The following is a 14,083-nucleotide window of genomic DNA, read 5'->3' as shown; positions in this document are numbered from 1 at the left end:
CAAACACATTTGTAGACAATATCACCTCTGCAGATATTATGGGAGGAATCAGCAGCTACCTAATCAAAGTTGCTATTAAACTGCATTTCCTGGTGGGAGGATAAGTGTTTGTGTAAACTTGCTACAAGCTGTAGAACCCTCATGAAATAATGGTACAGCAAGCTTCCACTTATGTGCAGTGAGACCATTTTTGTTGTGTCTAGGAACATGTTTAAAAGTGGAGTGGAAACCGTAAATCAACTTTCAAAACTGGGACCCTCGAGATATTTTAACTTGAATTCCCAAAATTTCCAATTAACATGAGTGAATGCTGACTCAGTATTTTGAAAGTCAAAGCCCAGCCCATCTGTTGTTCTAAATTCTGGAAGGGGTCAAAAAATTTAGCTCTTTTAAAGGTCCTGCAGCATTTGACTAGAACATAGAATCACCTCAGTCTTCCCATGGCTAACATTTGCAGAAATTGAATGTCTTTAACATGAAATAATTTCTTTGAATTAGCTATTTCAGTTTGATTATTATTTATTCTTCAGTATTTTTATTCTAGCATGAATCAAACAGAAGGGACAAAGTGTGCAGTTTCATTGGGTTTCCATCAGTTTCATAAATTCTCCCATTGTCATTCAATATTTGACACAAATTTGAGAACTTCTTGATAAACTTTGACAAATGTAATGAAAATACAGATAGTGATACATGGCTACAAGTACACAATTTTCTCCCTCTTAGCTCTCAGTGAACCAGTGATGCACAATAATTCCATATGCAGGTAAAGCTCCTTGGGTTTACACACTTCTGAAGAAGAAACCATAGATTACAAATACCTGCTATGCATCAACAGTACCAAATCTTCTCCCAAATTTCTGCCTTGGAATGTGGGCTTGAGGTGGGTGAGGTGAAAGGTCCCCTGTGCAAGCACCGAGTCATGTCTGACCCTTTGGGGAGATGCCGCTTTCGCAATGTTTTCTTGGCAGACTATAGCGGGGTGGTTTGCCATTGCCTTCCCCAGTCGTCTCCTTCCCCAGCAAGCTGGGTCCTCATTTTACCGACCTCGGAAGGATGGAAGGCTGAGTCGACCTGAGCCGGCTATGTGAGAATCCAGCTTCCACTGGGATCGAACTCAGGTCATGGGGAGAGTTTCGTTTGCAATGCTGCCACCTACCCCTCTGTGCCACATGAGGCAGTATTGGAATGTGGGCTTACCTGGCCCATATGATGCTGTAGTCCCAGTGGCCTTTAGAAGAGGGATGGGCAAAGGTAGCTGTAGGGCTAGATACAGGCTTCAGATTAACTCAGCTGGCCTTCAGTCTAATTTAAAAAGCCACTGTAAACAATTAGTCTAGCCACCTGTCCTAGACTCTTCATGGAGAGGCAGATGAAGATGCAGATAGGGAAGGCTCTATCAGAAAGATTTTTAAAAAATTTTGAATCTGGAAACAACTGCATATAAGAAGTAGGTATTCATTCAAATTTTCTGAAAGATGTTGTGATACTTTGCACCATGTAGAAGCTGTGTCAGCTTCTGCTCATGTAGAGAATCATTGAAACATACAATTCATCTAGGGCTGTAATACCCTTTTCCTGACTGATACTGCCCTGTACCATATTGCTAGTACAGGTAGGGTTTTCCCCCCCATATATAGGTCCTAAAGCACACAGAACAGTGTTAAAGAATGACATTTACACAGATAATAAATAGACAGCTTCCAGTGCTAATATACAGTATCTGGGGCTTGCTTTAACCATATGAAAACACTTTCTTTAATAGGAGAAAACAAATCATCCTTACGTGCTGAAATTTCAAAACTCTCAAACTTGATGGGTTGGATGTAATTCACCAAACTGGACATTTCCTCATAAGCAGTCACTTCCAGACCTGCAGTACCCTAAGCAGAATTTGGAGTGTTACAGAGCACATTGCTGTTATGCAAACTCCAGTGGTGGGCAAAATAAACATCAGAAAGTACTAAGTAGAATTCAGAAGAACAATAAAAGGGGACCAGTGTCTTTGAATATTATTTGCCCCGCAGGTCTGTGTCTTTCAGAATGGGATCTCAGATTAACTGGGGAAGCATAGACATGCAGAGGCTGTCATCTATTTGCACATCCTTAGTTCAGCCTTCTAGGATTTGTAGTTCCAACATACCTGGAAGGTCATCAGGTTAGGGAAAGTTGTTCTAGTAAGATTAGGACTAGAATATGCAGAAGAGGGATGAGTGCAGCTCTACTCATGACTTTGCCTCTGGAAAGTTAGTGAGGGTTATTTTGTTTTTCCCTTTCCTGCTGAATAGCTGATTGGTATTACTGACACACCAGGGAAGGCAGAGTTTAGCAGCTGTATAGTAAAACAACTGAGCTAAAGACAATACAAACTTTACAGGCTTCTCCAGCTGGGTGCCCTCTGGCTGTGTCAATGCTGTACCTTCCAGAATTCCAGCCAATTGTATTTATTTATTAGTTAGAATGTCTAGCCTATGTTGTCATCATTAAAATAACCCCAAAGGTCATGCTATGTCAGAATGCAGGAGGAGACACAACACATTTGAAGGGCTAATCTTTTTGAGATGGGGCAGATGACCCCAATGGACATGTCTTAGCCATTTCAAGCCCTTCAGAACGCACTACTCTGTTACATTTCTCAAGAGAGCCATACAAAGGAGGAAGATGGAAATTAATCATCATCAACTTTTCAGTAAGAAAGGCTGACCAAGATAAATAATCTGTGCAAGGTATACCAATACTGCAATCAGGAAAAGCTTCCTAGAGCATTCAGCTTAGTAGAAACTCACAAAGTTTAGTTATTTCATAAAAAGAGGAGGGTTTTCTACTTTTTATGAGCTCCTCTAGCCTTTCTCCATTAAGTGGAGGAAAGTATGAGGTCTGGACTATTTCCATCTCATCTTGTTAGGGACAGGACAATGTACCATGAATAGATATTACTATATATGAGATCCTTAAAGTCTTGGAATAATCACCATATACTCAGGCTAGGTACATAAAATCAGAAATCATACCTCATCAGACTGTAGCTTTTTAATCTCTTCCTCATTCAGGTTTTCCAAATCTCCCTCTGCTTCTGGCACTTCTTCATCCTCCTCAACTGGCTTGGCTGACAATTTGAAAGAAAAATCAGTATGCTTGTGCAAGTTCTCATGGAGCCTTACTAGAGTCGCTGGGAGTCGGGCAGCATTCATCATCATCATCATCATCATCATCATCATCATCATCATCATTTTAGTTATCTTAATAATCTGCAATTCCTCCAGACTAAAATTTTCTGCTTTTCCCCATCCAACTACCCATTCTGGAGCTGTAGTGGCTGATTCGTACAGGCACAGACTGCTGTCCAGTGTGAACTACAACACACTAATAGTCAATAGAGGCAGGTCATAAAGAAATGTGTTAATTCACTGAGAATTAAGAAGGTTATTTTGGATATATCCCACTGTAGCTCCTTCATCTTATAGGGATCTCTTATATATAAGAAAATAATTAGCAGTAGTTTCTGAGCCCCTCTCTTCATTTTTAATCTACATGTGTTTTGGGATATGAGTTCAGATTTTATTCCTTTACCAACAAATGCAGAAGTAGATGTTGCTCTTTGAAATGTAAGTTCACTGGATGATTTTGGGACATTCACTATCTCTCAATCCAACTTACCCAACAAGATTGTTCTTGTGGGGAAGAAAGGAGAAGAGAGTGCTAAGTACACCTTGAACACCTAACATTATCTTTATATAGTTCTATCATTACTTGTTCATTTTGTTAAAGAGTATCAGACTTTTACACAGCTCCTTGCTGGTATGTTCCCTAAGACCTCCATAACACATATTTTTGATACAACCATGATACTGTTTATGTTGTATCTTAGATATTCCTGAATCCTTACTCCAGGCTAAAAAAATACCCAAAAGGCCAGCCTTATCTCTTGTAATGAGTGAGTTGGGTGGCCATATAAATTCTTTAACAAACAAACAAACAAACAAATAATTTTTCTTAACCTGAGTGTTTTCAGATGTTTTGGGATGACAATTCTCACAATTCCTGGGTAGGTATTTGCCCATATTGTCTGGGAATTCTGGAAATTGTAGTCCCAGAACATCTGGAGGAAACTAAGTTTGGAAAGGCTGTCGTATAATATGATACCTGTGCTATCCTTATCTACAGGCGTGGGTTGGTCTGTGATTTCATCCTCCAGACTCTTCCTCTTCTTCAGAATATCTTGGTTCTCCCCAGGCATGAATTGGTTCTTCTTGTTCTTAATCAAGATTTTCCCCATGAGATCCTGAGGACTTGGCAGTGGAACTCCTGGTTTTAGCTACCAAAGAAAGAAACAAAGGAATAGACCAAGTTAGCATTCATATGATTCCTCACATTAACACAGAATGCAGATGGGCAGGACAAGTGTACCCCAATGACTGTTTTAATTTTCTTATTCACTTACTGGATTTTTTTCCAGCGGTTCTGTCAGCAGCATGTCCCCAAAGGTGGTTCTGCAGTACTCAGCCATTTTAGCCTGCTGCTTAGGCCTAAAAGAAAGTACAAGAAAGGAATAATAGGTTATGAAAAACTGAGCTTGGCATCATCCCTGTTTCATACTCTTTACTCCCTGTTTATATTCTAGCACGTGCAAGACTGATCTAAATTTACTATCCCAGAATTTTTTTGGTTTTGCTGTAAACCCTGGTCTGCACCTCCTCCCTACCACATCCCATGCTTGCCATTGCATGGTAATCATTTTTTTAAAAAGTCCTTCAAATTATTTAGAGTTAACATAAGGTTTTTTCTTTCTTTCTTAGTTATTGAGTAGTTTAACTACCACACTGCTGTGTTCCACACTAATTTGGATGGAATACACTTCCCAGGTCCATTTTTAATAGGCACATTTGCTGGGAAATCTGGGAATAATGGTGCCAATACATATTGAAGGGAAGACTGGATGAGAATTTCCATTTATTTATAAACATGCATTGAAAAAGAAAAGGTTGTTCTCAACTTTTACTATCTCTTGATTGTGAATCCTGCTTGGCCTTTCAATATCTGACTGAGCACCAAACTGAAAGAACAACTTCAGGAGACAACTTGCAGTTGGAGAGAGGATGTTTATTGGCTGCAAATAACACGGCATACAAGCACATAGACACTCCTTTCTCATGCAATTGACTGGGATTCTTCATGGCTGTTGTTTTTTCTTTAAAAAAATAGGTCATAATTAAGCATGCACCCTAGAAGTGTACATTTATTCAAAATAAAACACAGTTTGGCCAGTATCAGTCATTCTCAAATGTGTGTTTCACTTTTCTCATTATTAAGTCTTAAATGTTTGATTTGCTAGAAGGTGGCTAATAATATTGTAGCAAGAATTAATTTATCCTGACTGAATATATTCCTCCCCATTGCCGGTTTATCAAAACACAGATTCAATCCTTTCCCCCTGAGCAAGATCCGAATACTCACAGATCCACATGATTCTCAAAAGACAGGATCACAGGGTAGGGAGAGATTTTAAAAGCACTTTCCGCAATGGCCTCAATTGCATCCTGTATGAGACGAGAGTGAGAGAGGGAGAGATTCAATTTTCATGAATTTAACTGAATGCTTGCCTAGGGAGAATAGATCTATATCATTCAAATGCTGATGAACATCTCTGATAATTGGCGTACTGGGTGGTTCTGGTAAGAATTTTAGTTCAGCAATATCTGAAAAACCACCAATTTGGCGGGAAACCTAGAAAGAAAGAAACAGGATCAGCTGATAGGCGGTAATCAAAAGGCAAGCGATTGGCTCCTGCCTTGAAATGGCGGGAAGAAAAGAACATAAAAGCACAGCCAGAGGAGGAATGGCTTGTCAGGGACAACCGTTCACTAGACTCTCCAGCCCAGCCTTGCCTCTCGCAAACGAAGGAATCCAAAGATTCCCAGCCTGAGAAAAACGGAGAAGTTCCTGCCTGCCAAGCCAGCCCGTCGCCCAGCCCTGCCCCGTTTTGCCATCCCAATGTCCCGTTTTTAACCCTGTCCTGTTTTGCCATCCCAATGTCCTGTTTTTGTCTCAAGGAAATATGGTCAGCCTAGTTTTAGCCTTCTGCTAATCTTGAATCTGTAAACTGGGTTTAGGCAAAGGGGAAACCCAGAACACCTCATTGTCCTTATGAGAAACTTAGGACAGGATAGGAAGCCACAATCCGGATGGAACAAGACAAACAGGCTGGCTCCAGGTTGACAAAGGAGTGGGACAAAGCTGTATACTCTTTCTTTGTTCATTCAACCTCTTGGCTGAATATACTGTATATTAAGGGAAGCTGGACTGGAAGAAGATCAGTGTGGTTTTAAAACTGGAGGAAGAAACATCAATAACCGTGCTATGCTGATGCCTCTGCTCTGATAGCTGAAATTCCAAGTGATCTGCAAGCTCTAGTAATAAAAGTCAAAGAGCACAGTGAAAAAATGGGACTATGGTTAAATGTAAAGACTAAACTAATGACAATAGGCACAGCAACCAGCCTTACAACTGACAACAAATACAATGAAGTGGTGGATAGCTTGTCTCTTTTGGATTGAATATAAAGGGACCAGCAGTGAGAAATACACAGCAGAGTAGCACTTGGCAGGGCAGCAATGAGGGCACTGAAAAAGATATTCAGATGCTATGATGTGACCAGAATCATGGCGGCGTTTTATCTGGTCCAGCAGAGCTGTTTGTACGTTCTTAATATTGTAACGAAATGGGATTTGTCAAGCAAGGCTTTTGAGGATTGCTTGATTTGATTACGTACCGGATCAAAGACCTATCCTGACCAGCACCCAGTTTCATATAGAGGCCAAATGGATTATTATAAGTGGTCCACAAGCAGGTCAGGAGCTGAACTCTCGCTCCCTGGTTATCCCAGATTGATATTAAAATGCCTCATTTGGGAAGAAACATCATAATGAAGAGCTACAGTAATTGGCTTATCCTCTATTAATGTGTTTAACCCCTCTTTAAAGCCATCTCTGTTGTTGGCCTGTCCTTCTATTGTATACTTTAACTTGCTGCTATATGAATGTTGCTTGTTCCACCACTCACTCTCTTTGGACAATCATGCATTATGAGGCAGCATTATGTATTTTTTATCTGGAAATAATATTTTTGTGAAACCTCTATGCAACTGCCATTTATTTATCTGTTCATTTATTTTCCCTACTCCAACACTGTAACTGACAGTTCTTGGTAATACTGCTTTCTATATAATTATCTGCCTTCTCCTTCTGTTGCTTCAGCCATTTTAAACAGGACATTTATCTTCTGTGGGTAAACTGAGTCCCATTATGCAGCAGCTGTAATGCCAAATGAACTTTATCACTAAGTAACAGAATTGAGGAAAGCCAAAGAATGGGATCAAAGCAATTACTGGAATGTGCTTATAGGTTATTATGAAAGAAGAGAGCCAGTTTGGTCTAGTGGTTAAGGTGCTAGGCTAGAAACCAGGCGTCTGTGAGTTCTAGTCCCGCCTTAGGCATGAAAGCCAGCTGGGTGACCTTGGGCCAGTCACTCTCCCTCAGCCCAACTCGGTGCAGTGTAGACTAGCCTCCTTGTGGTGCACCCCGGGCAACGTGACTTGTCACAGCTAAATAGTCTACACATCTGGCTGCTGGACCTCACAAGGATTTCCCAGCAAGAAAAAGCAGCATGAACACCGAACTGCTATGCCATATGAGAGAAAAAAAAATTATGAAAGAGACGCCCAGATGGTGAGCATCTCATAATGTCACCAAGAGTCAACTGTACTGAATGGCACCAAACCGAATGGCCCATAACTTTGGATGGTCTTTTGCAGAACAACTGTTAACTTTAACTTCTAACTGCACACGCAGTTGATCATGGAGAGTGGAGGGAGGCTGTTCTGCCTCTTGACATGATCTATTCCAAAGGAAACTGCTGTAGGTTTAAATCAGGAGAGATCCACCTCTTTCCACCCACAAGTTATTTTGGAGAGGAAAACAAAGAAGGAAGAGGAGAGGGGAATGTCCAAATGTTATATAAGCTATAATGAAAAGTACATGCTGTGCTAACGGCCTGTAATTCCTTTTCAAGTTTTACCGTTGTGGTGCAGAGCAATCATTCCCTATAATTATAGCTCTAGTCAAGCACAATAGCTTCTGTTTGCTCTGTAGATTGCGTGGTGCTGTGTCATGGTAATTGTGATGTCATTAGGTGGAGAATGTGAAATTATTAACACCAAAAACTACAACCATGTTAATCATTTAAAGGGTTCTTTTATTCTTTTCCCTGCTGCTTCAACTACAGCTGAGGGTTGGAACCTGCTGAGTAACTTCCTTTCTGAATTTTTGGGCCAAAAGAAAACTTTTAAACACTCTGAAAGTGTAGTAAGAAAGATCAGGAGTTTGATCATTTAAATATAATCAGTAGTTGTATCGCTGATTATGCAGGCATCACTGCTGCAATACATGGAACTTAAGCACCCGTATTTGAATTGTGGCCTGTGTGTCTTAATTACAGCAACGTCAAAGTACTGCTATGCAGAACACAGAAAGTAGCGCAAATCTTTAAAAAGATCAAAATCATTCCTCGTTTAGGCAAAAAATTAAATGCATTAAATATATGTTTAGGACAGGGGATATCTGATATTGTAGTAATAAATCAGGACGTATGTGTAAGGATTTTGAGGCTGTAATTGATTACATGCTAAACACAAGCCATCTTATGGCATACTCTCCAGTTCTGGGTACAATTTCTGTGTTCCAGATTTTTAAGATCAATTTAACTAAATGGAAATGGGCCCAGAGGAGGTCAACAAAGATAGGCAGGAATATGGAAAACAAGTCCTGTGAGGAAAGGTTTAACAGACTTGGAGCTTATATAACCTTAAGATAAGCAAGTATGACACTGGGTCCTCAGAAACTCCAGCTCCTGGATGCTGCTGAGCTCAGTGCCAGGCTGGTCTGTAGCAAAGTGGTTGTCATCCAGGATCTTAACTTTGATGATGCAGATGACCTGGTATGTATTACCAAGACCCAAGGGAAAAATCTCTTGGATCCACTCAGAAGTGGATTCCAGCTGAGCAAGTCTGAGTGAGTTGGCTGAAGCTTTGTCTAGTCCTGTTATCTGGGAGTTGTTTGACACTGCAATTCCTGAGGAAGTAGACAGGATCCTGAGTTCTATCAACCCAACCACCTGTTTATTAGATCCATGATCTTCCTAGTTGGTTAAAATTTCATAAGAAGTGACCTGTGGTTGGGTCCCTGTAGTGGTAAATGCTTCTTTATGTGAGGAGATGGTTCTGCCTGCCATGAAAGAGGTGGTGGTACACTCCCTCCTAAAAATGCCATATCCAGATCCAACAGTTCTGGACCACTTTTGTCCTGTTTCCTTTCCTTTTCTTGGGAAAGTCGTTGAGGAAGTGGCTGGGTTGCAGCTTCAGAGGGTTTCAGGTTGGGAAATATTACAGAGATGACACCAAATGCACTTGCAGATGACCATATTGTTCTGGATCAACTACAGAGATTAAGAGTGGGAGAAATAGAGTTCAGGTTGTTTTCCTCCTTTCTCTAGAGCTGGTTGCAGTTGGTATAAGTGGGGAGGAGGAGAGGTCAACCCTTCAGCCCCTTACCCGTGGGATGCCTCAGGTTTTGAAACTCTTACCTTTCCTGTTTAATATCTATATGAAACCACTGGGAAAGGTCATCCTCCAACATGGGGTCTAATACCATCAGTATGCTGATGATACCCAGATGCACATCTTGACCCTGACCTGACCAAGTAATGCTATCAAGATCATGTCCCAGTCCCTGGAGGATATGAAGATCTCAATGGGGAAGAACAGGCTTACATTCAACCCTGACAAGATAGAGTGGCTATGGGTTTTCAGTTATCCTGGTATCAGGACTTTCCATCTTTAGTTTGGGATGGGGTTGTGCTTTGTCAGATGGAACTGGTATGGCCTCAAAGTGCCTAAAGAAAACAAATAGAAAAAAAAAATAACCAGCAGACTTGTACCTTGAACAGTATTTCAGTTGTCATGGTGTACCCATGGGTGATGATAGGCTCTTCATCTGGAGGACGTCCCTTCCAGCAATCAAGTTCCACACAGCGACAACCAGCCAAGAGAGTTTGGCGATACATTTCAGGAGACGAGATTCCAGAAAACTGTCCAGCTGTTAAAAAAAAGAAAAGGAAGAAAAAAAGAGGCATGTGCATAAAATATTAATAGAACCATAAAACAATAACCAGTAAAAATGATCACAAATAAGAAAAGATTAAAATATAGGGAAGGCAGCAATTGGGAAGTGGGTACCAGATGTGTCAGTATGAGTGAGTGTATAGGTGTGTATTTGCAGCATATGTGTATGTGTCATTAAAATAGGAGAAAAGAGGGAAAATGATTTTTCAGCCGGCAAATACATTAGATGATATATATGTTATAAGCACGCAACAGGATTATAGGCATCTGCCCTATAATTATGTCAGATTGTGATCCATTTTGCCTATTTTCCTTGATAAACAATGGCTAGATCTTGGATGATTATCTTTCATATCACCTGATACCTTGTCTTTTTTAAATTGGCAGAACCAGGGAATTTGGGGAATTGTAGTCCTAACATAGATGAAAGTTGACAAGTTGCAGAAAATTATCGTGACCAGGACAAATGAGCGTGTCTTGGTATATAACGCCATACCTGTTAGGTAGGTATTGTGGGACGAGTTGATGAAATAGTGGGAGAGTGGCTGGTTCATATCTTGGTACAGCAAGAGTTTGTCCTGGGATACGATGCTGTTTTCAGGACCACACAGGAACCAGACCATTCCCTCGGGAGACAGCTGTCCTGCAGGAGCAAACAGGGAGTGGAATTCAGGGCCTTGAAGGAGCTGACTTTGAATCCAAGATAGGTACCTTGCTGCCCTCCAGAAGCTTTGGATTTCTATTCCCAGTAGCCTCAGCCAGCATGGCCAATGACAAGGAATTGTGGGAGTTATAGTGTAAAACTTCTGGAGGAAACAAGGCTACCTTGTTGCGCGTTACGATTACTTCGTAACTGTTATTACTAATTCCATTCAGTCTGCTGGAGATTCCTCGTTTAGCCGTCTTCACCCACTTCCAGAATGCTTTGGTTTTAATCTCCATCAAGACTGTTCTCTAATTTCTTGGCCTCTTTTTATTTTCACCATCTTTGCTCTGCTTGACTACATTCTTTTCAACTGTCTTCTCTGCATTATACGGTATCTTTCTCTCATCCTCATTTTTTGCACAATCTTTCTCAAATGCAATTTTTCTTAACCACAGTCTTTTTCACTTCATCATTCTACCAAGTCTTTTTGGTCACACTTCCCATTAGTCTAACTCCACATACTTCCATGGCACTCTGTAACTTGATTGTTCTCAGTCTGTTCCAAGCAGCAAATACATCCTCTTTACTTACATTCACTTTCTATTTATTCTGTTGGGAGGGTAATTTATCTGCTAATGAGTTTTCATACTGGACTAATACCATCTCTTCCCAAAATGGACGCTACCCAAACAAGCATCACCTTGTTCAGTGAAGTCACTGAACCATTTACAAAGTATCCAGGATGTTTATAAAGTATTTTAAATTCAGTGGATAATATCCTCTCTCCAAATACCTTTTAGAGAACATCATAAATATTACTTATTAATTACCATAAGACTCCTTTTAAAAAAAGTATACAGGGAATCCTCATTTAGTGACCACAATTGGGACTGGAAACTCAAGTTGTTAAGCAAAGTGGTCGCTAAGTGAAACTGATCTTACTTAAGCTTTTCTTTGCTTTACAGAGCTGTAAAGGTTATAAATGCGAGGATTGGTTGTAAAGTTACTTTTTCATCACTATCGTAACTGTGAATGGTCACTGAATGAGGCAGTCACTAAATGAGACTGCCTGTATTAAGGGCGTTTTGTTTCCATGTTCACAGGATTACATATCATAATGTACGTGATCTTTATCGATGATGACTATCTGCTTGCTTATAGCCAATTATAGATTTTAAACACACTTGAGGAAAATTATTTAAGAATACAAAGAAAATACAAACAACACGAATAAAATCTTTAATCAAGAATTATATGTACACTAAGTAAATATAGTTTTAGCAACTATGTTTCACACCATCCTCCCACCTATTGGTTGTTAATTTTTGTTGGCTGACGAGGAGAGAAGCAGCAGCATTCCACAATGTTAAGACTATGGTATATTCTTTCTGGGAGGACCATCACTGGAGAGAAGGCCAATAACTCCTTGCTAAAACTAGTATTTGATGGTATACCCTGAAGTATTCACAAGACTTACAAAGCCCTCCTCCTCCTTAATACAGTAGGTCTTGCAGGTGTTCTTTTGACATTTGGGAGGCAGTTCAATATATTACCAAACAGTCAAATATGCGTTTGTGTGTGTGTGTGTGTATAGATACTCGAACAAGCACACATGAACACATTCACTACTGCTGTAGGTTTCCTACCCTGTTCACATCCATATAGGAATTGGACAGTGTGAAGCACTTCTGTTGACTCTGTAGGCTTGGGATGATGACAAAACCTCATTCTAATGGAAAAGACTCACCTCTCTGAATATTCATCCCACTGGGCTCATATTTTTCTATGAGACGCTGCACTCTATCTGTTTTGGCAGGAGGGAAAAGCGTGTCATTGAGGTGGGAATCTCGCTGTTTCTTGTTGATAAAGTTTGTCAAGTGATCTTTCGTCATGTATGGCTTGGCTTTTGAATGGCTAAGGAGAAACGAAGAAGAAGAGTGTCTTTAGGTGTCCCTGGGAAATCCCCCCTTAGCAGCAAAATTGAAAAAAAACTTTCATTTTTTTAATATTGAACAAACTTGTTCCACCTTATCCGTTCCTTGCATTGCAGATTTTGTTTCAGCACTACAAGGTATGAAACAATTGGTGAGGAAATAAAGTGCTTCCTTTATCAACCTGAAACTTCCCTCACCATTTGAAAACTGAACAACTAAGAACTGAACAACTAACACCCATAAAAAATACCCTTTGTAGAGAAAATGAGATATAACAAAAGATGCTAAGCCAGCCTTCCCAATCTGCTCCCTTTGAACATGTTGAACTAAGTTCTCATCATCAACAGCCAGCATGGCCAGGAGGGTGGCAACTGGAGGAGAAGTACTGCAGCATATCTGAAAGGCACTAGATTGGGAACAGTTCATCTCAATAATCTCTGAAGGGCATTGGGTGGCCAGAGTTAGCAAACCAATCTGATGAAATGGGAAGAGTCTTTCCATCCAGCAAAAAAAATGCATCTGGCTGACACAGAATGTGCTCACAGAGTCCCAAGAGTCTAATATGAAGCCAACCAAACAGTAGGCCCAAGAGATGCTGAAGGATAAGAACTGTGCTAGATTTCAGTGGACTCACCCATACTACCCACATAGTATCTCGTACACTATAAAAGCTTACTGTGAGGTAAATATTTCATCAATATCTGGCCGAGGACACAGGTTCATCAGGAACGTCTTATACACTGCTTCAGGAAAGTCCTCTGGGTTGATGCCATCATTCTGTAAATGGAAGAGCAATGCATGATGAGATTTATCAATATATTCCGAGTTATAAAGGATGACCTCTAACATGGAAGTCTTCCTCCTATGCCTAAATATGACAAACAAGTTGCACTACGTCCTCGAACACAGAAAAGCTGCATATGACATGGAAAAATACATTTAGCAAGGATTTCAGTTTTGCCTTAAGAATGCAGTGCTTTCACACCACGGGCAGTGTGGTGCTATGGTAGAGTGCTGTCATTTGTGGGGCCCTCCCCATGTGGTGCTTTTAAACATGCCATGCTGCTTTAACCCCATTACCTCAATGAGTTGCTTTAGCCCTTCTCTAACTGAGCTGATTAGCTTCTGACTTGTCTCTAGCACAGCAGGAAATGCGGCAAAAGCAGTTCTGCAGTAGTACTGCTAGTGATGGGAAGCAAATTGTTTTTCATCAGTGAGAACTTGCATTTTATCCTGGTTGCTTGGCTCACCCACCTGGTTAGCTTGTGGGAAGTACTGAGCATTGCAAGGATGGCAGTAGTGAGGACACTCGTGGAACAGCGCAAACAC

The 14,083-nt window shown here is 40.5% G+C and overlaps 1 protein-coding gene across 1 annotated transcript in view; it reads right to left on the bottom strand.

Moving 5' to 3' along the window:
• PLCB2 (phospholipase C beta 2) overlaps nucleotides 1–14,083 on the bottom strand; it is a 72,393-nt gene that overhangs the window by 27,656 nt on the left and 30,654 nt on the right. Inside the window, exons 8-16 of the mRNA XM_063289963.1 lie at nucleotides 13,431–13,531; nucleotides 12,568–12,734; nucleotides 10,671–10,817; nucleotides 9,991–10,148; nucleotides 5,455–5,537; nucleotides 4,442–4,526; nucleotides 4,144–4,315; nucleotides 3,012–3,106; nucleotides 1,787–1,883 (exon numbers count right to left, since the gene is read on the bottom strand). Of these exons, the coding sequence (XP_063146033.1) occupies nucleotides 1,787–1,883; nucleotides 3,012–3,106; nucleotides 4,144–4,315; nucleotides 4,442–4,526; nucleotides 5,455–5,537; nucleotides 9,991–10,148; nucleotides 10,671–10,817; nucleotides 12,568–12,734; nucleotides 13,431–13,531 (1,105 nt within the window). The remainder of the gene's footprint in view (nucleotides 1–1,786; nucleotides 1,884–3,011; nucleotides 3,107–4,143; nucleotides 4,316–4,441; nucleotides 4,527–5,454; nucleotides 5,538–9,990; nucleotides 10,149–10,670; nucleotides 10,818–12,567; nucleotides 12,735–13,430; nucleotides 13,532–14,083) is intronic.

Source organism: Candoia aspera, chromosome 1, assembly GCF_035149785.1.
Source record: "Candoia aspera isolate rCanAsp1 chromosome 1, rCanAsp1.hap2, whole genome shotgun sequence".
Taxonomy (NCBI): domain Eukaryota; kingdom Metazoa; phylum Chordata; class Lepidosauria; order Squamata; family Boidae; genus Candoia; species Candoia aspera.
Note: the sequence above shows the minus strand (reverse complement) of the source record. Positions and strands in the feature narration are given on the sequence as shown.